Below are 27510 nucleotides of genomic sequence, written 5' to 3'. Positions count from 1 at the left end.
TGTCTCATCTCTGGTGGTGGTGGCTGCGGCACTTCAATGCAAGCTGATGTAGAGGCAAACTTAATTTGGACAGTCTGGGAGATCAGTGCTGGTTGAAGGTATGAGGTATGATTATTTTTGAAAGCAGAAATCCCTGCTTTCAAAGCACGTGTAATATTCGTATGCCATAGCAGTGAGAGGGGTGACTTAATAGCTGGGCTGTGTTCTGTTTGTACCCTAAGTGTGCTCAGCTCCCTGCTCTAATACAGGCTTCTGCTACCACCTCTGGCAAAAGGCTTGGAAGGTGGGTACTTGGCAGCACACCCGTGTGCAGGAAGGTCAGTAAGTGACAATAGGTACTCTGATCGCTCCCTCCCACGAAAATCAGCCTGAAGAAAGAGACAATGGTGGATGATTGTGGTAAATTAAACACTTTCAGACCTTTAAATGGTCTTTTGAAATCGATTAATAGGCAAAGCAACTCTTTTTTTTTTTTTTTTTTTTCACATAATACCTGCGCCAGTGAAGTTGTCAGCACTTAGTGTTACTTAAAGTATCTGTAGTGCTTTGCTTACTTTAAAATAAGGCTTCTGGGAAAACTTGTGCCAAAGTTGGGAGCTTGCTGCCTTTTGCTCTAAAACACGCAAAATAGGGTTCTGGTTTGCAGGCTAGGTTATATTCTAGGCCTTGTACGTATGGGACAGTGGAAAATCTGAGTTCATCGCAGTGTATGCGTTAGGGATTTGGCCCTTGCTATGTTTTCTAGCCTGTCTCTTGCTCTTGTTCAGTAACACTTTTTGCTGTGTTGGGCTGGGTTGTTATGAAATGCCTTCAGCCCCAGAAGGAAGATGCATTAGTGTAAATTAACAAGTTCAGGACAAGAGTTAAGGCAGATGTGTTCTTTCATCTGTCTGTTACTAAACATGACCACAAGAAGTATAAACCACTGGGCCTCGCTGTGGTATTGAAGCACAGATTATATATTTGGTAGATAACTTATTCATATAACTTCTGTAGAAGTCTTTTGGGGCTCTTAGAATAACAGCTAGCTACATCTTATTTTTAGTACAGAAGTAACTAGGCTTTGTTCTAGTAATGTTTTGTTAATACGCTGCAACACGAGGGAGTTGCTGGCTTAATAAAACTACCCTATCAAAAATGTCTGGCATTCCTGTAGGGCTTGCAAAATCCAACAGTAGCCAGAAAAAGGCACAATTCTGACTTGCTGGACAGACATTTCTGTGTTGTATTTGACTCTTATTGAGCTTTGTAATGAAAAAATATAAATTGATTAACAATTAACTGCTACGGTGACAGAAGTTTCTATAGCAACAGTGCAATGCAGGCTACAATTATTCAGACTGCTCTTCTGTAACAGATAATTTTTTCTTTCAAGCAGTGAATTTACACTGTTGGACTAAAACACTGGTTTGTTATAGCAACGGATAATCCTGAGCTCTTTTGCTGCTGCCTTTTTTTCTTTTCCTAATCCTAAAGAAATAACTTTTTCTCTTATGTGCTGAAAGGGGGTGGGGGAAACATTAAAAGATAAATACCGGGGTGGTGAACCAGTGGAAACTCTAGTTAATACTGCTTGCCTGCAGGTTGTTTAGTGTAATAGAACTGTAACGCATGTGTTGTAGAGCAGTATGAATTTATATTTCTCTGTTGACAAGTCTACTTGAAGCTGAACTTGCTTTAATTTGATTAAAAATGATCTTCTAGTAGCTGGCAGATTTCAAGTAAATTGGTTAATAAAGCTTACTCCTAATGAACTAAACAGTTGATATTGATTCCTGGAATCAGGCAGGTTCTTGTTGTGTTTATCTGTATACATTTGAGGTCTCGGTGTATTTTGTGTTGTATTTTTTTTTATACTTGTGAATGCACCTACAGAAAGGAGTGTTCAACTTCAGGCTTCACTGGTGCATTTGGAGAAGATAAGGGGACTGCATTTTTGGCCATAAAACACATTTGTAACGCTCCACAGGTGGTTTTGCTGTGTTTTGGTCTCTTTAAAATTGGAAGAAATAAAATTTGAGCAGCTTCAGTCTTGAAGCTATGCAGCCTTAGTCATTTAACAGGGAATTTAATTCTGTGTGATGTATTTTAAGGATACTTTGTTGTACAAAAGCAGTGTCAATAAACAATCAACCTCAAATGAGTGTTCGTAGATGTTCGTGTATTGTCAAAGTGCGTTTTTCTGATAGCAAAAGAATATCATACAGTTATTTTAGAGAAGAAAAAGAATTAAAGTTCAAAGCTGAAGTGCAAGTGGTGGCTTTGAAGGTGTGCTGGGCTAACCCACTAGTCTGACAGGTCAGGTAGCTTTGTGTGGGCATGGGGAGGAGACAGCACAGCAAAAGATGACGCTGTCAGGTCCTGGGGTGTTTCCAGTTTGTTCTATGGTTTGGGGAGCCATCTAAAAGCAGTCTGCCTGCTCCGATTGAAATGAGTGTCACCTTTAACAGTTATAATTCTCTAACCAGTCTTACTGAGATGAGCCAATTTCAACTATTTCCAAGTGATAGTAACTTGCTAAGCGTTTAGTAAGTTTCCCAGCTGAGCCAGTGAATTGAGTAACAGTTGAATTGTATCTGAATGGGTGGTTTTATCCATTTAATATTTACATGCCGCTTTATTTTAGTTTTTCTTACATCTAGTACGTCTTACCTTTGTTCAGTTGATCTGAATTGTACCTTATTCTGCATTAAAAACAGGTGAGAAAGGACTGATTATAAGTGTAAGCAACAGTGTGACTAGACTAGGATTAGGAGGAAATAAAAGGATTCACTGGAGGATAAGAAACAAGAAAGAGATCAGAAAGATAACTCATCTTTTTAATTTCAGAGCTGTGAATCTGTTACAACCTCTTTGATTGTAATTGTTGAGAAAGGAATTACGGCTAACTAAACATACATCTTAAAAGAACCTTGAAGAGCTTAATTATAAAGTAGTCAAGGAAAGATGCAATTGTTACAGTACACTTCATTCTCTCAATTCCTCAAAAGTGAAGAGACTAAAAAATGTGCTTCAGTGCCAAGCTTTACAGAAGGTGGTGGATTCTTTACACGGTATGTGACACTTCGTAAGGAATACTATAGTGTGAACTTCATTTAGTGCCTGCAAATACTCAGTATGGTCCCTACTACTCTGAAACTAGTTGCTTTTTAATTCACCCTATTCTTAACAGTGAAAACTTCTGCTAAAGCCCCATTGACTTGAATAACAGGCAGGCATTTTCTTAAGGCTTATCCTTGATTATATTTAGGTAGAACTAAAACATGCGAGAATGCTATGCGGAGGGGAAAAAAGTGTTATGAGCAAATGAAAAAGGATTAAAGGGATTTGTTTGTAGTGGTGTCTGTATTTGTTTGTAATGGCACAACGCTGAGAAGAATCGTCATCTGCTTACAGGTACTTTCAGCTTTTGAAATTCTGAGGTGGTAGAGTTCTGTACTATTTTTTTTTTATTCTAAGTAAAATGTTGTTTCCCCGCAGTCTAGGCTGAGAGAAAGCATTAATGTGTAACATGTATTATGTAAGAAAGCTTCCTTGAAGTTCAGGTGTTCTGCCTTCCCAGTGTAATGCACTGGTAGTAAGAGAGAACTGGAACCATCATTGTTTAGTTTAAAAATGCACTGTCTGCCTACTGAAGTCTCATCTGTGCTGCTATCTCAGGTGGTTTAATTTTCATTAATAACTTTGTTCAAGCATCCCTTCAATCTGTGTCTTTGACTGAACTGGCAATTCTAGTTTTGTATACTGTGTGTTTTAACTGAAGGAGTTCTAGAACCTAAACTTATCTCTCTTTATATCTTTTACTGATCCCAGGGACTGTAACAGTAGTTTAGAAGAGAATTTCAAGCTGAGGTACTCTAGTAGCCTACGGACAAAAAAGTAAGAACAAGTGCAAGTTGGCAAAATTCCCCTAAGTTGGGAGGGATCACTGTTCATAGAGTACTTTATAAGGTTCAACAAGCTGATAGCAGAACTGTAACTGAGGTGAAACTTCATTGGAAAAAGATGTGTTTAGGGAATCTTTGCTTCAGCCTGAAAACTTTGAGAAGATGTAAACATTATGGCGTGGTTATCAAGCTGAGCTAGCTTGTGCTACAGCTGTTGAGGGCAGGAGGAAACAGATGCAATTTGAAGATCCCTCAAATGAGGTTTACCGATAGAAATAGGGAAATGTCTTTGGTGCTGTCATATTAGATAGTGAAGAGACGTCTTTAATATTGTATGAAATTGCGGTTGCTTCTGTTGATGAAGGTAAATTTCAACTGCTGCTATTAGGAGAAGATAGCATCTAATGTAAAACTGGAGAAAAAGGAGTATGATTTTAATTAGCCTGGCAAAGCAATCACTATTTCTTAAAGTTGTAAAACGAAGAAGAGAGAATAAATAATACAAAACCCTCCCTAGGTGTCTGAGAGACACTGCCAGATATCCCACAAATCGCAGCCACGCAAAGTAACTATGAATTCGGAAGGATTCTGCTCTTTGACCAGCCCTGCTGTAAGCTGTTGCTAATAGTTGAACGACTGCATAATGAAAATACTGTTGTGTCATAGGTTACAGGCTCCATGGGAAGTACAGAATAGCTTTTGAGAAGAAGCAGAGCATTTCATCCAGAAACTTCTGTGAGCTCAGACAGATAAAAAAGAGTGAAGAAAACGTATTCACAGTGATACAAATCCAACTATCTGTGGCACCCAGGGAGACTACCTTACTGGCTTTTAGATCCAGAAAAGGAAATTAAATTCAAGATAGGAGTTGGAGACACTGAAGCCCAATGAAAGAAAGAAAGTACAGCTGACTTTGCAGATATTGTGGGAAGAACATGCTATGTTTTGTGCTAACAGTACCTCAGCAGTTTTGTAAGCAAGCTTCAGGGGGTTTTGGTTTTTAGATTTTCTTGGAGATGGTTTGCTGTACTTTAAACCTGTATTTATACAGCAGGTGTTGGAGTTCAGAACCATATAATGTTATCTTTAATGTGTGCAGAGTAAAGGGGGAGATTTTCCTGAATATTAACATCATCTAGTAGTGGCTCCATTGATTTATTATAAAAAGATGTGAGCAGCCAACCCTCAGTAGTTTTTCTGGGGGGAAGTGAGGCTTAAACAAGCAAGCAGTAAACTCTCGTTTTAAGACTTGCTAATCTGTTCTTTACTTACTTTATATAAATGCTAGTGCACTAAAACATTTGATGCATTTTCTGGGAATTAGGAATGATCCCACGTGCTTACACAGATGTTTTTGTATTCGTGACCCTGTAATTGAGCTGAATGTTTGAAGAAATATCTTCCTTCAAAATGGAAACTGAGAGAAGCTAGTAACTTGTTTGGCTTGGCCCTGCTAACGTTAATCATAGGACTTCAAGTAAGTTAGTCTGTTACCTTGCTCCTCTCGGGTCAGAGCAGCAGGACTGTTTTCTCCCAGGTCACAAGCTTTAGCATATGGAAGCTATCTTACTGAAGTGTACTCTTGGAACAAATTTCCCTTCATCGTGAGTGTAAAATCTTGATTCACAGGAGAGAAAACACTGTCAAATAGAGCCTGTTCTACTCTAGCTCCTTAAATATACCTTGTCCCTCGTGTTTGGGTGTATGCTGTGTACTTGGTAGCTATTTATGCACATTTTTGGTAGTGAAGTTACCCCACTATCTTAAATCTTAAATAACAACAAAAAAATCCTTTAAGGTTTGTGATACTGAAGGTGATTTCTCCAGTATGAGAATTGCTCACTGTGCTCACTGGAGTACATTAGGGTGTTAATGTATCTTGATTAACATGCAGCACTAAACAGTTAAGCAGAATTTCAAGTAGACGCTCAGCCTGCTTGGTTACCATGGCAAACACAGTAGGAAATGCACGCCAAAGTTTGGAAACTAAGATACGCAGAAGAAAACTTGTAAACCAAAATAGTCACTTCAGAGAATAAATGCAGTTGTTCATAACTTCAGATCCCTTTTCCAAAGAATAATAATTTAAAATCCGTTTTATCAAGCAAAGCTTAATTTCCAGTCCTGAGTTTTACACAAAGCAGGCAATATTCTCAAGCAGGGAAGAGTGACGTTCTTTGTTCACTTGTCCTCTAACTGTAAGGGCATTGAGTGAATAGAATAGCCTCTTGGAGCCAGATAAATTACCAAGTACAGTAATCAACCTTTATGTATTTTTCACTGTGCCATGTCATGTCTAACAGATGGGATTGGGATAGTTGTTGGATCACGTATGTGTGTGTTTGTGTGTGTAAAAGTTCTTGAATTACTTAATTCACTTTCCCACAGTTTGTCTTCAGGCTTGCTAGCTGTAACGGAGATCTGTAAATTGGTGTTTTAATTGGGACAGTTTTCTGTTTGCTGGGTTCCCTGTTTAATCACTGGCTGTGTACAAACACAGTACTTTGTGTTGTCAGTTATGTTAGTATAACGCAGTGAAATCTGATATTTTTGCATATAGCTTGCTGTAAATTTTCCTCAGGTATGGCAGCATTTAAATCATACACTTCTCGATGCAAATTAGTGTGTATATTTACATGAATCTTTTCCAAAATCTCTTCACCAAAAGGGGAAGCTGTGTTACACAGAGAAATCATCCTGTGGCTAGAGAGAGATGCTACTTTATAAAACCAAAACAAACAACCTCTCCCCCCATATATCCCTGAAGTTTGAAGCTAGAGTCATAGCTTGGCATCGAGGCTGTGCACACTAAAACATGTGACTTACCCACATCGCTTTATACATTGCATAAACAGGATTGGTGCCTGTCAGATTTTTGGAGGTTGAGAGAACACAAGTTAGGATATTCCTGAGAAATCATGATTAGTTTGCCTTTGCTTTTATAGCACAGGGTATTTTGGGAAGAAAGGCTTGATGTCGTAGTGGCTAGGAAGTGGTGTTAGTGGAACCTGAAATGTTAGGGGTGATGGAACAGTTTAGTTTGAAGCTGAAAAGGTGTTTGGGAGCTCGGGTGAGTTTTAGAATAGAGGCTGATCTGCAGACTGGTTACAAATAGGAGCTGTTGTATTGAATTACACGTTAGTTTGTGCTTTTTGCTGACCTTTTTTTAAAGGGACTTAAGGATTGCTTCATAATTAACACAAAAATTGTCTTTCCAGATGAAAACATCTAGAAGATCATAGGAGGGTTTAGTTCAAAGGAAAGTAAGACCTTGGAGGCTGCTGCTGGAAGTGATGAACTGTTGCCATTGATTAGGCACAGTAGATTTTAACTGGAAGGGAAAAAAAAAGGTAGTGATGGTGGAGAAAGGCAGCAGAAATCACAGGTGGACTGAGTTACATAACTGTCAAAGCAAGAGGCAGTTGTAAGAAACTTGGGAGATGTCATTATGCTAGGTGAGGGAGCAGGAGTGCTTGTTCCCACTAATCTTTTGGTGGCACACTGAGGGTAATAAAGTTGAGTCACTTTGGTACCACTATGCAAAAAGGGAGCGGGATTGCTGGGGATGATTCAGCCTTCACTGGTCAGTACTTGAAACCTAATTTTTCTTTATTGTTAAAAAAAAAAAAAAAAAAGGCACAGAGAAGAGCTTTAGAAATAACAATTGAGTAAATTGTATTCCATTGTATTAAATGATAGATCTAAGCATAAGTGCTTGGACATGTCTGAAATAGAATTAGAACAAGGATTCAGAGAAGTGGTGAAAGTTGTGATATCTTAAAACTTGCATGGAAATACTGAAAAAGGTGGGACTGTTTATTTTAATAAGCAATATAAGCGCTGTATGTAAGAAATAATATCTATTGTCTCTTCCCAGTAACAAAAAGCCATTCAATGAAATCCGAGGGAACAAAATTCAGAACTGATACTGTTTTATATATTTAACTTGATTGGAAAGTGTTGCTTCAGTCATCTAAGCAAATAACGAGCAGAAAGTAGGTGTTAAAACCTGGCAATATTCATTGTTCTATGCAGTAGCTAATACAAACAAATCCTGTAAAGTGTTATTAAACTTCCATGTTCGCAATTTAAATGTCTGTCTAGAAGAAATCTAGGATGGGAGATAAATGAATGCAGCAAGTTTCTTGATTTCACTTCTGGGACATGTTTCTGGCCAGTGTCGAAGAAATGGGGGTTGTGGTCCAGTTCTGCAGTCCATGATAATGAAGTACATCTGTGCCATGACTTCCTAAATCTGCATCTTAATTTTTAAGCTGCTAAGGGAGAGACCAGTATATAAATGTGACCCTTCACCCATGGTTTAATTATAGCCCTGAGAAATCATTGTTTTGAACCTAAAACTGCACAGTGAGATCTTTCTTGCATCTCTTTAAAAAGAGCTGAGTAGGGGGAGAAGAGGAGGAAGATATCTGCACTGCATGCAAAACATACGTGATTCGGAATTGGGTTGCTGCCTGAGAGGGTTTTATCCAGCTGGCTGAATGACAATTGAGCCAAAATCCTGTAGACCAGCCGCTGGGAAGAGATGTATTATGCCTTCTTTACCCTTCTTCCCTTAAAAAAAAAAAAAAAAAATCCAGAAAAAAAAGGCAACTAATTGCTTAAACCAAAATAGAACATCTAATTCAGTTCATGCCTGTTGGGAGTGTGCAATACAGTGCCTATATTCAGAGTTGTTTGACTAGCCTGTTTACAGATTTCAGTGTGACCAAGCGCATAACACTGAGGTCAGTTGTAATATTTATCTGAATTGATCATGTCATGATCTGACACTCACAGTAAGGATAACCTTGTAAGAGGAGCATAAGGGCTGTGAAATACTTCTTTCATTAGCTGCTCTTCTGCGTGGGGTTGAGTGATTGTTTAGATGCTCCAGAAAACACTATAAAGCTGTTTTCTTCTTTCTGCATTGCATCGTAAAGCCATGATGTGGAAAGTGGGATTTAAAGGACTGAAGCACTTCTGGGGAGGAAAGTGACAGATTTTTCTTGTGTGGGAATAATAAAAAATAACGTCCAATAGATAGAAACAAACACCTTTTGAAAAGCAAGGTTCCAGCGTCATGCCACTTCCCTGAAGTTTTAGTGCTTTGATTGTAGAGCCGCTGAAGATTGCTCAAGTTACTTGGAGTGCTTCCAGCCTACTTCCTGGAGCAGGCTGTTATTTTTCCCCTGGAGAAGCTGCACGCTGCTCACCCACCTCTTCGGGGCTGACGGGACGGGACACGCTCTGGAGAGCTGTGCCTGGGCCCCTGACCCGGCTCCGTGGGCACTGCTGGCGCGATGTGTACGTACCTCTGCTCTTCTGCTGGGAGGCAGCCCTGCCAGCCGGCCTGGAAATGTTAGCAAGTGACTGACATGGTGAATTGAGAAGCCCTTAAACTTCCACAGGAATGATCGCAGTGACCTCTGTCAGGTTGTCACAGATATGGGCAGTAGTCGTTCTCTGCTCAGGAGATACAAATATTTTTTTATGTGGAGGGGTTCAAAACGTTTCGATTTCTCTCAACGTCCCTGGCCTGCAATAGTGCAAATGAGTTAACATTCCTGTCCTACTTTAACACCCTTTACCCAGTCTCACAGGGAACCAAAGGGTAAGTTGCTTCTGTATGCACACATGTTCTATGTATACACGTATATTCCAGATGTAAAGTGAATGGGGATTTGCAAACAAAAAAGGATTCTTACTTTTTTTGAGTGTCTGCTGTTCTATCTTCTTTTTCAAACTCTCTTTAAATAAAAAAGACTTTTTTTAAGCATTATTGGTAGACAAGTACTTTCACCTTAAATACTTCCAATAGGATGTGCTGATGTATACTGTAATCGGAAATGTTTTTGTTCAGAGCATTAATAAAATGAAGTTAACACTGCTGTGGTAGTTATAAATCAATCCTTTATGCCTGTTCTTTATGGTGTTCACGTCTACTTTCTTGATCTTGCCAATTATATCACCGTTCAGTTCAGTTAATACCACGTAGATTTATTTCAAACCGTTGTGTGCGTGCTCTTGCTCTGAGTGCTGAGAAATTTCTTCTGGAAACAGAATTTGATGATTTTATTGGATATTCCAGAAAACTAAATTGATTTTTGCCTGAATATGGATTTATGTCCAGTTGTCTGGACTAGAGCTCTTATTTTAATGTATATGGTCACAGTTGTCTGCTGTATGAGTACAGGCTGAAATCCTGTTAAGTAATGCTTTTCTACTTTCCAAATTCATGTTATGTCTTGTATGGCCCCCAAGTGGAAGTTAAATCTGGAAGGGAGAAGAATATCAAGTAGCCTCCCAAATGTTCAGGCAGCTTTGTACAAAATTGATCTTTAAGACTTTGTTATGGATAAGTTGTGTGGAACACTTTTAAAAATAAATTAGGTTAAATAAAATTACTTGGTGCCCCTGTTTTACTAACAGAGCTGTTCTTATACAGTATCCTAGAAACTCCATCACGTGCCTTCAGTGTTCCTGTTCAGCATTTAATCAAGTGCTTGGTAACTTATAAAAACCTGCAAAGATACAGGACCCTGTTTATTGAGGAGCAGTGCTATTAAGGAGAGGAAACTTTCTGTTAAGTACAAACAAATCTTAACATGCTTTTGCCTAGAGCTAGTGCAAATTATGTTGTACTTCAAGTCAGATCATTCAAAATATTAACATATTAAAAAAATACATCAGAAAATCTGCCCTTGTCAATGAAGCCAAACTAATGATCGTGTCTTGAAGACCAGAATATTTAGGTTTCTGAAGGTAAAACTGGCACAGGTTGCCAGCTACAATTTCTGAAGACTTCATAGAGAAAGGAATCTGTAGAGAAGCACCTTAATGGAAGGTCTTTTAGACTGCATATTAAAAATAATATTTTTTTTCCTACTTGCTAATTGTTTTTTGTCCCAATTTCTTAATTTTCCATTTTCAAACTTCATGTTGTCCAGTGTAATCTTCTTTGCTTACTCAAGTTCTGTTATGTTCAATTTGAAGAAAAAGAGAAAGTGAAGGTGTGCTGATCCTTAGTGACAGTTGGTACCTGCCCTTTTATCAGGTGAGAGCATGCAGTCCAGCACTGGTTTTGCTGTTCTGGATATTAAGCTGTCGGTGCTCCAATTCTCAGAGTTGTGTGAATTTTAGTACTGAGACAAATACTAAAAGCAAAACTAAAAATGAAAGAATGGTTTTCCTGAGTTTGGCTGTGCTTTTACTATAAAGCAGATGCACTGAATGCAATGTTGCAAAATAAAGGTCAACTTCTCACTAGCATTAATGTCTTTGTAAAAATTAGGAGACACTTAAAACTAGTCTGTATTTACACACAAAGTGCCCATTATGCAGTAATGTTAAGTAAGTCACTTAAGTATGGAAAAAGCAGCTCAACTGTTCTTAGTTATTTGAGAAACTGTCCTTATGTTGAAGAGACCCACTGTAACTGCGTATAAACAGGGCAACTTAAATGATAATCGGCTGCTGGCTTTTTATAGAGTCCTAAAGAGCTTTTTATATATAAACACACACAAAAAAATATATTAAAACATACGTGTAGATATCTATATGTTTATGTAGTGTTCCCAGAATCTTTCAGTCTAGTTCTTATTTTTTCCTGGGGGTTTCTGAGGTGCCCCTGGTGTTTAGCTGTTACCCGAAGGATTCACACTGAATCTGCAGTGCTCCTAGGCCTGCTGTTAGACCTCGCCAGACTTTAAGCTTTCTACCAGAAAGCTAAGGTCATTAGCTGCGTGTAAGCTGACAGACTGCTGACTGTATTTGTCGAAACTAATTAATTACTGATTGGCCATGACACTGTCAACTGTACCGAAGAGAGTTTTATTGGGGTTTTATAGATGGAGGGGGTGTTGCCTGGACTTTATGGTGTTCGTGCCATGTACATGAAGTGGAACTTTTGCTCTACATCAGTATTCGTTACAGGGAAAGTCAGCTGACTTGTTCCCATAGCTTTCTTCCTGCTTGAAGTTCCTTTAAGATGTGAACCAGGCCTGTAAAGTGAGCTGGGACTGGCTCTGTTGCTGCAGCTTTGGCTGGTCCTAAGCATAGGGTCCGAGGGTCCTTCAGGTTGGATGGGTCTCTAGTCTAACCTCCAGCCCAAAGTAAGATCAGCTATGAGATCCGACTGGCTCGAAGCAAAGGTGAAGTAACTACAAATGATTCTGTTGTTGGTATTAACAGTGCTGGGCTCCAGAAACATATTTCAAAAATCTACTCGTTTGATACTGAGGGAATTAGAGGGAATTCCAGCGTGAAGTCCCGAAGGTAGTATTTTTGGCAAAAACCCTTGTGTACAGAGGCAGGGGACAGAGTTCCCCAGGAAACTACACAAGTGCCTGAAATAACAGCACCTTCTTGCCGTGGGTTAGCTGTGTTGCATGGCTTTTGCTATCCTTTCTCCCTGTAGGAAGGAGAGGGAGAGCAGCACGTGCATGGGGGAAGGATGTACTGTAGGGGATCCTGTAAGGCACAGTGCTGCAGCAAAGCCTATTTCTCGGTTAGGACTTTAAAGAGCATCTGTGAAATTCAACAAAGTCCACTTAGCAACAGTTGTAAGGGTTGATCTCTGTAGTTACTTGTATAGCACTCTAACAAGCAGAGTTTTCTCCAGTTATTATGGTTATAGAGCAAGGAGCATGAAATCCCTGATCAGCAAGGTGTTGAAGAGATACAAGCTGCAGGTACTTTTGTGAATTCCAAGCTCCAGAAATGCTGGAAAAATTGTTTTCAAAAGTGACTCTTAGTATTTTGTCGTCTTGTGTTGGTGCTGTAGCTGTGCATGCGTAGCCAACCTGTAATCTGCAGTTCAAGATCAGTTAATTCTTTGTACTAGGGGGGATTCTCTTAAGAGGATTTTTTGGAAGTGAATTTTTTATTAAATGTTTGCTCTTACTTCCAGGCTTAAAGACCTAATATTCTGTCTCAAACTCTCTTACCCATATGACCAACTGAAAGCCAGCCTGGCAAGTCTGATATTAAATACTATTAAGTCTCTAAAGGAAACATTTTAATGGCTACTGTTGAAATTATCTGAGAGAAATTAATAAATAACGCCTTCCCTTTCTGATCTGGGAGATGTTTGTTTAGCTTGGCAGGAAATGTAGCATCTATTATAGATTTCAATAACTAAAATTTGCAGAAAGCTGCAGATGTAAGTTAGGAAAAGAAAAAGAGGAAGAACTCACGTCTGTCAAGGAGCATGATTAAATGCTGAGTTGAAATAATGTGATTCACTATTTGTGAAATTGTAGTATGAAAGCTGAGTCTTAGATCAATAGTACATCAAAAGAATAAATCTTGGACAGAAATGAATCTGTCTTTGACCTTAGAATTACATAAGGATAAGGAACCAAGGTTGTTGATGCCCATCCTAATAAGACATTTCAAATGTTGGAATATGAAATTTTCAGTATTTGCTTCAGGTTGAGGTAACTGATTTTTTTTTTTTTTTTCTTTCTGTTCCTATTATTTAGGTATCTAAAGCTGTGGTTAAGATATTCCACTTGACCACCTTCCTACTGAAATCTTGATTCAGGGTGAATGGGCAAATTATGTACATGTATGCACACACTTTTATTATATATTTATTTTTTCCCCTTCCTTTTCCCTCCCCAGCGGAGTGAGGGTAACATGGCTAAAATCGCATGATGTGAGTTAACTAAATGGGACTGGAAAGTCCCCAGAACTGCTATGTGATTCATGTTTTATTTCTAGACAAGAAATTCCTCACAAAGAACTGAATGGCTGTGTTAGTCAATTTTTCTTCTGCTTGTAAGCCTAAGATTTTAGGGACTTCGAATCTGTTCAAGGACAGGACTCAAACTGTTGGTGCCCCAGGTATGCCAATTTTGTTCAGCTGCATCACTGACTTCAGACAACTGTTGAGTGAAATTCGTCTTGCTCTTGTTGCCTGATACCCATTAGTCCTTGTTCTTTTGCTCAAGGAGTACTTGAAATACCAGTGCATGTTGAAAAGGAGAGGCTTCCAGTGCAGGTATTGGTTGGCCCAAGTGCTATTACAGAGGCTTGATTAGTGAAGATGCGCTTTGATGGCTTGCACAGTGATTTCATTCAAAGGGAGGATTGATTCTTAACCTTGCATTAGGTGCTCCAACCTGTTTCAGTCAAGACTAAACATAAGTTCTAATTACAGAGTGGTGCTGTCATTGTGAATCATCCATCATGGAATATGTTCCTCAAAGTGGACAGGCTGGAATACTGTTAAGTATTTTTTCAGAAGAAAAATTGAAAAGAACTGGGACCAAAAACATGCAAATAACTTGCTAGCAGCTCAGGCATAGCCAAGGGTGCCTTACCCCGTGCTTGTAGCTGCCGTATTCAGTAACACTTAATCCCAGCATCTTTCAGTTCCCTTCCCAAGTACATCAGCATTTTTCTGAAAGTGGCAGTTCATATCGCCTTGTTGAGTAAATAGTGTCAGATCCTAAGATCTCATGGAAAAATCTCTTTTCTGAGAATCAGATCCTTCACAGTACAGCTACAGCAAATGGCCTTAATGGTATGCTAATGAAATGCTGAGTCACAGGCCCTATTGAATTTTATGAGTAAGGGCTTTTCTTGTTCTTATCAAAAATCCAATAGCAACTTTCAAATGTGCAGAAATAGAGAAAATGGCTTTTGGTTCTTATGATCATTGATTCTATCCTGTCTTTCAGTGAAGTGAGAACAAGACCAAAAAAGTGTTTTTGTGCCTGACTTATCTCCATGAGACAACTGTATCGTAATCACAACTGAAAACACTAGCTGCATGTAAATAAAAGGCAGAGCATCCCTCTCAGTAGAAAGCCTAGCTTCTGGTAATTCTGGTAATTGAATTAATTTACTTATACTCCATTGAAGTTCAGACAGATTGTCCATGCCATCTGGTTCCCCGAGAGCAGCTAGAACAAGCACAGTGAAGTCTTGTGCCTAGATTTCATTTATCAGAATTTCATGTCTTGCTAGATCTGTTATCACACAATTTCAGAAGACTTCAGCCACAGCAAGTTTTTCGGACTACCAAAAATGTAGTGAATGTTGAAACAAAACTAAAAAAAAACCATCTTGACCAGACAAAAGAGCAAAGTGTAATTTCAATCTGAAAATAGCTACCTCTCGACCTTCTGTGCCACTTAAAAGTATAGTAGGGATTCAAAAGATGACAGCCCTGGGAATGCTCATGTTTTCCACTGCTGAACGAGCCAACCATTCTCTGATCCCTCAACGTGATTCAGGCTGAGCTCTGTTTATTTTGAAAGGGATCTCCTTTCTGAGGCACTTGGTTCTGCTGAAACTCTTGTCCAGGGGCCATACCTTGTGAGACGAGAGAGCGTTTCTTTGAGGTATGGAGGGATGCATCTATAGTTGCTGTAGAACAGTCTTCCATTGGAAACATTTTTCTCCATTTAGGGAGTTACCTCTTGATACCACATATATTGTATTATTTTAGGACAAGGGAATCTTGCACGATATAAGGGATCCAACCACATGGCCTCTAGGGTTTGGTCATTCCAGCTTCAAGTTACAGATTTACATGTGTCTGTGGATGCCCCTTGGCAGACATGCACCTTATCCTATGATCCCAGTAGAGCTAGTATTCTATTTAAGTTCTCCTTGAAGAGGTATTACTAATATTCTTTTTTAGCTTATAATGGTTCTCTGGGCTCTGGAGAATAACTTTTTTAATATGCTGACTTTAGAGGTTGGAATACATTGTCTCCTTTCGGAGCCTTCAACCAGAAGGCCATACACCTGACTAAACTGGTTTATAATATATGCTGCAAAGCAAAGTGTAACTTCAATACTGCTGCATATACATATGCTTATCACGTGTATCCCGTAGTTAAATTTGCCTTGGAAATGGCTCACCTGATGTGAATCACTGTGTAGCTAGTCACGGTTTTGCTCTACTTACAGGCAGGTCTGGTTTCCCACAGTACAGCTCCATGCATGCTATGGATTTGCTGCTCTTCAAATGTTGTACTCAGGTTTAATACACTGGAGCAATTTTCTTTTATATGGAGCTTGTCCACTTCCTCAAACAAGCTTTATTTCCTATATTGCTGCCCTGATTTCCCTTGACTAAAAATACTGTAAAAGTAGATATCAAAACTAGAATCCAAGTCCCAAATCACAGCTGCATCTTGAGTCTGTAATATTATTGAGTAACTGCAGCTTTCTAATTACAGACTCCGAACCTAGTAAATAGGGAGTTAAAAAGAAAGGTTGAACCTGATGTATGATCACGCATGTTAAATGTGTGGGTTATAATCTCTGGATGATGACAGATTAGGGTGTCTGTTCAGAAGTGATACGGGGATAAACATGGGTTACACAACTGAGAGAGCATTTTAAATTGCTTTTCTGTTTTTTTGATTCTTCTGACACTTAAGTGCCAGATCTTCATTTGTTTATATAAAAGTTCTTCTGTTTTGCTAGCACTTACTTTGTCTAAGCTGTATTTGGATTGTTCAGTAAATTCAGGTGATATATTGATCCACAGAAGTCATCCTTGATTATAGATGGTGCAAAGTATTTTCATGTTTAATAAATCAATGTCAGAAGCACAATTATTTTGTAACCTAATCGCCTTAAAAATATTTTATAAGCATAATATCAACATTCTGAGTCAGTGTTCCTAGAAATCTCTCTGGATCTAGTTGATCATTTTTTAATATTGATAATGGTATCACATTTTTGCCTGTTATAAAATGATGCGTTTACAGTACAAGGACCAAGATACGCTATTTTTAGTCCACTGCCAAAACTAGTTGTACTTCATTTTGAGAAAACTGCTGCTAGGGAAATGGAAGATGTCTTGTCAATGTGATGGGATGCTGCTTCTGGCAGGAGAATCCAGGAAACAGGTTGATCTTGAGAACTTACTGGAACCTTTGTGTTACTGAACAGTTGTCACTGATTTGTCACGTGATGTAGTTGCAAAGGTGTAGCATTTAACAAAACTGGAAAATGTGGAAGTGTGATGTTATATTAAAAGCTAAACCTGTTGAAGACATATTTGAGGTCTTCAATAAATACAGAGCTGTATTTTTAAGTATGGTTTTGTGACTGCATAAATCGTTGCTTAGTGTAAGCTCTTTTGCAAGCTAAACTTGTATGTGTATACATTGTGATAAACTTTTTAAATTCTGTTTGCTCTTTTTGCAGGCTGCGGACTTGAGTAAACCAATAGACAAAAGGATATACAAAGGAACACAACCTACATGCCATGACTTCAATCACTTAACAGCCACAGCAGAAAGTGTTTCTCTTCTAGTGGGCTTCTCAGCAGGCCAGGTCCAACTTATAGACCCTATTAAAAAAGAAACTAGCAAATTATTTAATGAGGAAGTAAGTAGAAATCTTAACATTGTTGCATGCAATGTATTTCTGGTACTAAAAATCCTCAAAGTTCCGTAGATGGCTTTGTTTGCCTATACAGCTCATCGTTCAGTCACTACCTTTTGTTTTCAGCTCCTTCATTGGTTTAGAATACTTACACAAAAATTTTATTCATAAGGAAGCTTTTGGGGTTAAAGGCAAAAGAAAAAAATAGGACTTCTTACTTTGGGTAGTACTGCAACTAGAACTAACGACAGTTAACAGATAGAAAAAACATCTACAAATCAAAATGCTGCTGCATGTTCTCTGCAGTCAATTGTTTTGGAGGCTTCTGGTTCCAAACAGGGAAGAAAATATTTGAGCCCCTATTTATTATATTACGGTCAAAATATTAAATAACTAAAGTAAAAATATCATTTTTTTTATGGTCAGGATGTTACAGCAGAAACAGTCTGTATCAAGGATTCCTAAAGGCTTTTTCAGGGAAGACTAGGATCTCAAGCTGAATGCTGCATGAGAAAAGCTAAAGGCTCACAAAGTATCGACCATGTGATACTCCTGAAAAAGAATTCTCTCTTTAAGCAATAGGTAAAAAATAGAGGGAGTACTATGAGGGGGACTCATGCCAAGTTACAAAACCACTGGCTCTGGTTATCTGGTAATACTGGTATTCTTAGAAAGGTAAGTGTTTGGATATTAACAGTGGAAGAGATCTGGTAACTGATAAAACTTGGACAGCATTTTCTGCAGAGGATAAGCTAGAGGTATTTGGCTTGTTTTTTTTGTTTGTTTGTTTTTGCTGCTTTTTGTGTTTTAATACTGCAGGTAAATCATAAGGTAAGAGAGCTCTGCAGGGTTTTTTTGTGTTTTTTTTTTTTTTTTTTTTTAAGACTTGAAATCTGGACAAGAGCTTTGCAGATGAAGTTAAGCCTTGCTCAGCTTTCAGACTAAGCAAGCATATCTTTCCCACCTCAGGGACATGTGTTTTCTTGCTCTGTCTTTGTGCAAAGAAGATTGAAGTATTGTTCTCAATGGGGATGTTTTATAATTAGAACTGACTCCTCCTCAGCTTTCTAAAAGTAGCTACAACCAGATCAGAAGAGGGGCGTTCTTCTTTGTTACCAGCCTTTTCCCACCTGTTCTGTCTCCCTGCTTGTGTTGAATGGGAAACAGTGCTGGAGAGCCTCCTAATGCTGCATGGAATACTCTTTTTGGTAGAAACCCCTGTATATGTAGTTAAAATTTTCCTTCTAGCATCATCCATTAAAAAAACTTCCCAGAAAACCAAACTTTGGCATTGGTGCACCACTGGGAGTGCTAATCCAGATGTGACAAGTTACTCATGTAAACAAGATTTAATCTTGTATGGTAGTAGCATAAGTATTAAAAATGGCAGCAGGAAGCTATGAATAGCTAGAACTTCCTATTGCAGAGCAGTTCCCACTCTGGTAGCTGACCTGTAGTTGCCTTGAGAAAAACTTGTGCTAAAATACTTCACGCAAAGGTCCGATGCCTATTTACGTGTCATGATGTTTACTGTCTAGCTTCTACAGCATAAAGCTGCATTGCAGGCAGAACAGTTCTTGTGGTATTCCACAAGTGATGGAAGCACTGAGGCGACTTGACATTGAAAAATACTCTTTCCTCTCTTGCCACCAGTATTGCCTCATTACGATGGAGATGCATCTTCTTCCGGTTTGGTGGAATTGAAATGAGATGAGCTCTTTTATACAAAGCTAGCATATGGCTTTGTGTGGTGTTACCAGAACTTACCCACATGTAGGGTAAAGTTAAAAGACAAAATCCCTGTTTCCTACACAGATCTTATCTGCAGTTATAACCAATTCTGAAACTGCTGTGGTTTTGGCCTGTCAGTTACAATAGTGAAATTGACTCTGGGCATGTTTAGAAATATTAGCTTGTATCTGAAGCCCATTTAAGAGAAACATTAGTAATTATCGATGTATGAGTTGGTACATTTGCTTCAAGAAAATGTTTTTTGGATATATTTAGATTTTTAGAAAGTATTTGAGAATAGACATACTTTCATAAGCAAAAGGTGGGCTAAGTAAGTGTTTACATCTTTTGACAGATTTAGCACTGGTGCTAGAATAATAGAGATGGTAGGGTTCACCACTTGTCCTGTTAGTAATTTAGTGATTTAGGTAGCCCAAAGGTGTGTTTTGATTATCACCTGTGATAAAGCAATAAGGATAGCACTTAATTGTATGTGATACGTGAAATGGCTTCATCTTATGACACAGGTTGTGTCGAAGCTTGACTAAATTAAGGCTATTGCATTTTAACTTGTTACTTTTTAAAACTCTGTTGATGTAGAAGAGAATAGGGACTTGAAAGGCAGTATAAAAGCTGAGTTACTGCTTCTGTGAATATGTTGTTTGTCAGGTTGAGCTGCTCTGGTACAGTAGAGCAAGAAATCTCACTTTGTGCTGTATTAGTGATGGCTTCGTAACAAGAACATTGCCTCTAGCAAGAAAGGTAGTCTGACCTTCTCTATATTTTTCTCTTGGTATGTATGAAGTAACTTTCTGACTAACGTTTCTGGTATCATTTTTACCAGATATGAATGATACATATTAATGAACATGTGACAAATTATTTAAAATGCCACAACAGAAGCTAAGATGCTATTTGTAAAGCTACCTTGTTAGAGGAAAAGTTCACTCTCAAATTGAAAATAAGAAGTTACACAAGAGAGGTTTCCTGGTCCTTATACTGAATTTCACAGTAGCAAAAATACGTTCAAGAGTAATGACCAGGTGCTGCTTTTGATAGTTACAGGCCCAGAATGGGTAAGAGTCAGTGTTATCCATCAGCTATTTTTTTTCTTTGTGAAAAACAGCATAGCAAAGCATTTTTTCTTTGCTTTTTCTATGTGCTTCTGTAACTTGTTCTGGTATTTCCTGAGGCTCGCTGTATTTGCATTCTTGCATTTTGTATAGCCCAGCTCTACTTTCAGCCTGTAATCAATCTGTGCCAAATACAAATCTTGAATTTGCATTTAAAGAATTTTTTGTCTCTTAAGTTGCAGTTGAGTGATGCCATGGCTGAGTTGGTAGATTTAGAAATCCACCAGAAGAACAGTTGACCCCTTGAGTTCATGGACTTTATCTCTACTTCTCAGTTTTTACAGTACTGAAGACATTTTAACTAGGGATGTTTGTTTAAAGTGTGTTCATTGTTTGGTAATGATGGACTCCATTAAATTGTTTTTATTTAAAGGAAACTTCTTAATCAGATGGTAACTGAGAGTAATGAATGAAAAGTAATTGCAGGGTGGGGTTTCCAAGGTGAAGAGGATGTGGTGCCTTCCAAATTTGCTGATTTACATGTATTTAGCTATTAACTGTCCAACCACATGTTAACAGGGGCACAGCATAACGTTTGCTGCCTGAATCAGTGAGCTGGTAAAGGCTCCTAAGATGTCTCTTTTTCCTTCGGATGCTGATTTTTATAGCCATTTCAGATAAAACCAGTTTAAATGTAACTGTTGCTGATTTATAACTTGTCACACAGATGAGTAACAGCCTTTTTTCCCTTTAGTTCAGTTTGTGTTCCTTGATTATTTTTTTCATACTTTAACGTCCTCAGCAGAATGTAAACTTAAGAGCATTGCGTTGAGATTCATAGCAACAGATCAGCTTGATCAAAGTATGTTCTTCATAATGTGACTGGACCATAATGACCTTTGATAGCACTTTCTCTGAATATAATTTCCTGTTAAATACCTTATGAGATTATGAGTGTTTGCGAATAGTAACATAGCTCCTTTCCAGAAAGTTGAATTCACTTTGCTTAAGCTTTGTTCCCCTTCTCCCCCAAAAGCTCAGATTTACAGTTAATCATTAAAACTTTAATTTTCAGACTTTCTGATGTGTATCTTCTTTGTTTTTCACAGAGACTAATAGACAAGTCCAGAGTAACCTGTGTAAAATGGGTACCAGGTTCGGAAAGCCTTTTCCTAGTAGCTCATTCCAGTGGCAATATGTACTTATATAACGTGGAGCACACTTGTGGTACCACAGCCCCGCACTACCAGCTACTTAAACAAGGAGAAAGTTTTGCAGTTCACACTTGCAAGAGTAAATCCACAAGAAACCCTCTGCTTAAATGGACAGTAGGTGAGGGTGCCCTGAATGAATTTGCCTTTTCCCCAGATGGGAAGTTCTTGGCCTGTGTGAGCCAGGATGGTTTTCTTCGTGTGTTTAACTTTGATTCGGTGGAATTGCATGGTACAATGAAAAGCTACTTTGGAGGACTGCTGTGTGTGTGTTGGAGTCCTGACGGGAAATACATAGTGACAGGTGGAGAGGATGACTTGGTAACAGTTTGGTCTTTTGTGGACTGTCGAGTAATAGCGAGAGGCCATGGACATAAATCGTGGGTCAGTGTTGTTGCATTCGATCCGTATACCACTAGCGTAGAAGAGAGTGACCCGATGGAATTTAGCGGCAGTGATGAGGATTTCCAAGACCTTCATTTTGGCAGAGATCGAGCAAATAGTACGCAATCTAGGCTATCCAAAAGGAACTCTACAGACAGTCGTCCAGTAAGTGTTACGTATAGATTTGGTTCGGTAGGCCAGGACACGCAGCTCTGTTTATGGGATCTTACAGAAGATATCCTCTTCCCCCACCAACCTCTCTCAAGAGCAAGGACACATACAAATGTCATGAATGCCACAAGTCCACCCGCTGGAAGTGGTGGAACTAACCCAGGAAGTAATGGAAACAGTATCACAACACCTGGAAACTCTGTACCCCCTCCTCTTCCACGGTCAAACAGCCTTCCACATTCTGCAGTCTCAAATGCTGGCAGTAAAAGCAGTGTCATGGATGGTGCCATTGCTTCTGGTGTTAGTAAATTTGCAACCTTATCGCTACATGATCGGAAGGAAAGACACCATGAAAAAGATCACAAGAGAAACCATAGCATGGGACATATATCTAGCAAGAGCAGTGACAAACTGAACCTAGTTACTAAAACCAAAACGGACCCAGCTAAAACTTTGGGAACACCTCTCTGTCCCAGAATGGAAGATGTTCCCTTGTTAGAGCCTCTTATCTGTAAAAAGATAGCACATGAAAGACTGACTGTGTTAATTTTTCTTGAAGACTGTATAGTCACTGCTTGTCAGGAGGGATTTATTTGCACATGGGCAAGGCCTGGTAAAGTGGTAAGTTTTAATCCTTAATGCTGCATCAAAGAACTAGAACTCTGAATAGGTAGTTTTCTTGAGATATAAATGAATGTTGAATATAAAATTTCTTTATGCTTAATGTAAAAAAAAAAATCCTCAGAGCCATACTTTTGGATACTGCATGCCATATTTCTGAATGATTTGAAGTGTCTTGGATACAATTAAGTATAGTTGCCTTCCAGCAGAAGAAATAAATACTGTGCATCTAAACTATTGATCAGTGTTCTTATACTTAAGCATAACCACAATATGGTGAAAGCTATTTATGTAAAAATGGAAGTAAAAACATGTCAATCACTAAAATAATTATAATCTTTCAAATGTTTTCTACAAAATACTGCACTCCCAATAAAAGTAGCTTATAAAAGCTGCTGCTTCTAAGTCTAACGAGAAATGTGAGCCTCTGAAAAATTTAAACCAAAGTGTTTTATTCCTCCATACTTTTCTGTGGTGGTCTGCCATTAATGTAAAACCACTTCTTATTAAAGTGTCAGCCATTTTATGAGCAGATTTGTGAGCCCTTTACTGACTGTAGTTTATGCTCTTGAAGTTGTGAATCAGTACTATCAAGGAACTCTAATTTTAGCTGGGTCTTGACTTATGTATTCTTTGTCAAACTAGGGAAAATTGTGCAAGCTTTCTCTGAGCAGCTTCAGTTTTATGTCACTGTCACTTTTGTTAGTCAAATTTGGTCATTGACAAGCTTGTGCTTTTTGATAGCACCTGTTCTATCAGTTGAACCTTCATTAAAATATTAGTTTTAACTTCTGTTGTTAATGCACTTAAACACAGATGAAACTTTTCTTCTGTTCAATGTATAGCAAGCTAAATTTTGAATGAAGCTAAAAGTGGTGAATATTTTGTTAAAAAGTACTTTGTGCTACAATAGCTTTGTTTGCCTGCAATGTTTTAAAGGAATACAGCTATGAAAACATTACCGGATTTGGTCCACCAAAAAATACCATTATTTTTGTGAAAACTTTTCAAGTTTTTGTGGCATGTAGATTATCATTTCAAGAAAAAAAAAATAAATCTGGTAATATCTGAGTATTGCCACAGTAGGCAGCATAAATGAACATCTGACGTTTGTTACGTTTTAAATATTTGGTTCATAAATCTCACTTTTGAAGTGGAGGTACTGTAAATAGTTAAACACCACATCTTCATTGCTATAAAACTAAGTAAAAGTCAAGATTTTTTTTCTTAAAAGTTTGTATAATGTAAGTTTCTTTGAGATGTTCTCAAACTTGACACAACTTACTTACTCAGAGCTACATCTACTCTTCATTTTGATGTTTTTTAAAGGTTGAATCTAAAGCTAAAAAAAAATGTAAACCCTTTTCTGGGGAGAAGGGTAGAAGGTAATACCTAGGAAAAAAAACATAGTTTTTGCCTAAGGACTACAGCTCCAGCATTAATTAAAAAAAAAAAAAAAAAAAAAAAAAAAAAAAGAAAAAACAACCCAAACTTAACTACTTAATGTTTGTCCTCAATGAAAATACTAAAGCAGTTATCCGTGACTCAGTGCAATTCATAAGTCTTAAGAATTAACTTTATACATGTACAGCAGTGCCTCAGATTTCTATTGTGACCTATATTTTCTTTTTTGCTTTAAAACTCCTCTGTGTACTACTAAATGCAACACTGTTAAATTTATTTTCAGTGGCTGAGGTGGGTTTGGTTAGACTGGTTATAACTTAAACACTTTTTTTGGTGTATTGACTTTGATTTGGAATATGACATTTCAAATATTTCAGAGATAAAGTATGCAGTACCAAAAATCAGGATTTATGTATTGGCCAATATGGAAAACTTTAATGACAGGTAAGTAACTTTCATGCTAAAGTTATCACTTTCAAAATTAATATATTGCACACTGATGTAAATGCCATATTGTTTAGGAAGTATTTACTTAGAAATTTTCAAATGAATTTGTTTTTCTGATATCACTTGCATTTCTAGTGAGCTCACTCTGCTGGTAAAAACTAAATTTTGATGGCATGTTTACAGGGGTTTGATAGGAAAATATTTGTGCCAGAAGGACGTTATGAGCATTCTTTTTGTTTATAGGAAAGCACTTAACTTTATTTAATGAGAATTGTCAAAGTATAAAACACTCATGGTAATGTCTTTCTTACTGGGTTATATACCATTCATTTCCGTTTTGCCAACTGTTATATCCTAGGCCATCCCATTGCTCTAGGGTTTAAAGCTGCTATTTCTAGTCTTCCTTTTGAAATGTTGGGTCCCCAAGTGATCTTAAAACTCCGTCACTTTTTTGTCTGCCAACTCTAGAGTGAAAGCCTCTAAATCTTGCTGCTTCTTCCATCACTGCCTCAAAAGGCCTTCATTAAATTCACGGCACTGCCAGCCTAAAGAAAGAATTGGATGGAAAACTGAAGCAGATTTGCAGTGTTTAAAGTAATTTCCTTTGAGCCAGTGCTACTTTTCCCTCATTTTTAATAGCCATCAAAAGACATGCCGGATAATTGGACAGTGCATGACAAGGTCTCTGAATTTTTCTGGTTGGACTGGTGCTGTCCTTAGTGGAAAAAAATTCAGAAATGTCTCTTCAGCCGAGATCCTTATGACAGTTGATAGGCTGTACTGTGCTTACAGAGTGTCCTGCCAGTTTGTTTACAAACTTTACCAATTATTACTTGGAGCGTATACATAATCATACCTTGAGCTTCCTCACTGGATATGCTATCTTTACATTGCACTTCCAGAACTGTTGTACTAACTCCTGATCAGAGTGAGGCCAAGTGAATGGAAAAATTCAGTAAGAACCAAGTTGAATGAGGCTTAGAATACCTTTTTTTTATTATTATTATTATTCTCATTTTGTTAGCCTGTTTGTAAGATAGAAGGTTCAGGGTAGTGAGAAAAGTAGGTTGCCTTAACAAGAACATGGACTTCCTAATCAACATGGTGACCATTAGCTGTCTCCTTTTCCCCTTCTTGCCCAGCCCCAATAGAAAATGTAAATAGGATTGTACAAATGTTGTATTAATCCTAAAATGTAAGAGAAAAACATCTTAAAGGAACCAAGGTAAATTTCATGTGTTACCTTTATAGCTACTTCAAACTGAATTATAAGAACTGCAGAAGCAGAAACACTACTGAAAGAAAAAAGTGGTACCTGCATATGCAAAGTAGGTTTTCTCTGAACGTAATGGTCAGAGAAACAATCTATATGATTACTGTGTCTGATTTAGGGATTAATTTTTCATCTTGTACAGTGACTCCATTTTATCTAAATGAAAGCTGCTGATTAGTTGCTTCCTTTGTCAGAAAGCTCAAGGTAAGATTGGACAGAGCTATGAACAGGTGAAATGGCAGTGTATAACCTAGCAAGACAAACATGTTACCATTTTGTAAAACAAATGCACATGGAATTTATTTATTTGACTTATTGTACAGGAAAATTTAGACTTAAATTATAACATCCTTGAATTTTCTAGTTAACTACAATTGTAGTACAGTATCATGTTTTAGTATGATTTCTGTTTTAGTAAAAGTACTTAAACATTCATGTACTATATTTGAGTGAGATGAGCAGCTATACATACTAATTCTTCCTCAATGGAAAGGAGCATTTCATCATTACAATTGAAGTTCAATTGCTGGTATTTAAGTACTATCAAATAGATTTCTTTCAACGTGATACGGTATCTGTATAAACTTCAGGGATGATTATAGTAAAACTGAAACACAGCTATATGACTTCAGGTTACCATGCTGAAATTTGAAGCTTTCTGTAATGTGCATAATAGCAAAGTTGCACATAGCATACCCGCATTATCAGGGTGAATTTAAACCTAGTACACTGGTGTGATATTTATAGCAAGGTATGTGTGTTTGCGCGTGTGCGTGTGTGAGGAGGTGTGACTAGTGGCTCCAGTAAAGCCAGGAAAGATCATAACCCTGTAAAGGCTTTATGATGAGGATGTCTGGATTAGGAAATAACATGACTTTTACTAAACACTTTTTAGAAAACCCATGTTCTGAATTATCACCTCTTACAATTTGGTTATGTACTTGGAATGACTGTATATGTCTGCCCCTTTAACAATATAAAGCTTCTAAATTAATATTTAAAATGCTGGCCTGCTTATGTTACGATAATAAATTTTGTGTCAGTTAATTTACTGTCAATTTACATGTAAAAATTAAACAATTTTTTTCTGCATTTTATGAATTCTGTATACTGGAGTTTGTTAAAGATTGACATGTTAGGTGATACTGTACAAAATTGTATTGACTACCTTTAGTGAAAATCAAAAGTAAAATTCATATGTATTTCCTTTTTACACTTCCATCTAATTTCTTGACAACTTGAATAAATTTCATAGAGCCTTTCTAACATGAACTATTGTTAATTTAACTGTTGCAATAATTAAGCTTTAAGAAGTATTGTTGGTATATTTATAATTTTAAGAAAATCATGTTTGTTTCATACTGCTTATTTTTAGCTGTTCTATTGTCACTGTTACAGCTGAAGAACTTTACTAAATACTTGACATTACAAAATAACTTGCTGGGGTTGTCCTCTGTATACTGATGTTAAATAAAAATGTGTGATTGAACTGTAAATGTAGATAACTTTCAATAGTCCTTTTCCACATTGAGTTTTAATTTATCTTGCAGTCCTTAGGTGGTCTTTTGCTATCATACTGTGCTGAACAAATGGCCACAATGAAAACTGTTAACTTGCCATATTTTGAAGTAAGAAGTTGATTGCATCCTGTAACCTGCTCTGAGTAAATGTTTCACTTCAACTCAAGATAATACATACATTTTTGATGTTTAAATCTTGCTGATAAGGTCATGTCTTCTGATATTTTTCTAGGACTTAGAGTAATATGAAATAGAATATTTATAAAAAATCAAATTTGTTTAAACTCAGATTCAGTAAAACACAGACATGTATGTGTCTAGATTCACTCGGCCTAGCCATCAGATACGAGCTGGGGCTGAGTGTTTTCTCTTCCTTCTAGGACTCTACAGGAGCTCTTTCCTCTGTGGACTCTGGTGCAGGGTATGTTG

At 37.7% G+C, this 27510-nt stretch overlaps 1 protein-coding gene across 10 annotated transcripts in view; it reads left to right on the top strand.

Annotated features, from left to right (window-relative positions):
- The window catches only part of WDR20 (WD repeat domain 20), a 59915-nt gene that overhangs the window by 10447 nt on the left and 21958 nt on the right, over window positions 1-27510 (top strand). For 4 of the 10 annotated variants that reach the window (XR_014317679.1, XR_014317680.1, XM_082762571.1 and 1 more), the window contains exons 2-3: window positions 17067-17249; window positions 21160-22437. The exons of 1 other annotated variant lie outside the window; for it this stretch is intronic. Coding sequence is in view for 5 of the 9 variants with exons in the window: in XM_082762571.1 (XP_082618697.1) it covers window positions 17067-17249; window positions 21160-22437 (1461 nt within the window). In the remaining 4 variants the exon portion in view is untranslated. 5 more of the 10 variants (XR_014317681.1, XR_014317682.1, XM_082762568.1 and 2 more) reach the window with 5 other exon arrangements.

The sequence above is a fragment of the Aythya marila genome (genome assembly GCF_965140915.1).
Source record: "Aythya marila genome assembly, chromosome: 5".
Taxonomy (NCBI): Eukaryota; Metazoa; Chordata; class Aves; order Anseriformes; family Anatidae; genus Aythya; species Aythya marila.
Note: the sequence above shows the minus strand (reverse complement) of the source record. Positions and strands in the feature narration are given on the sequence as shown.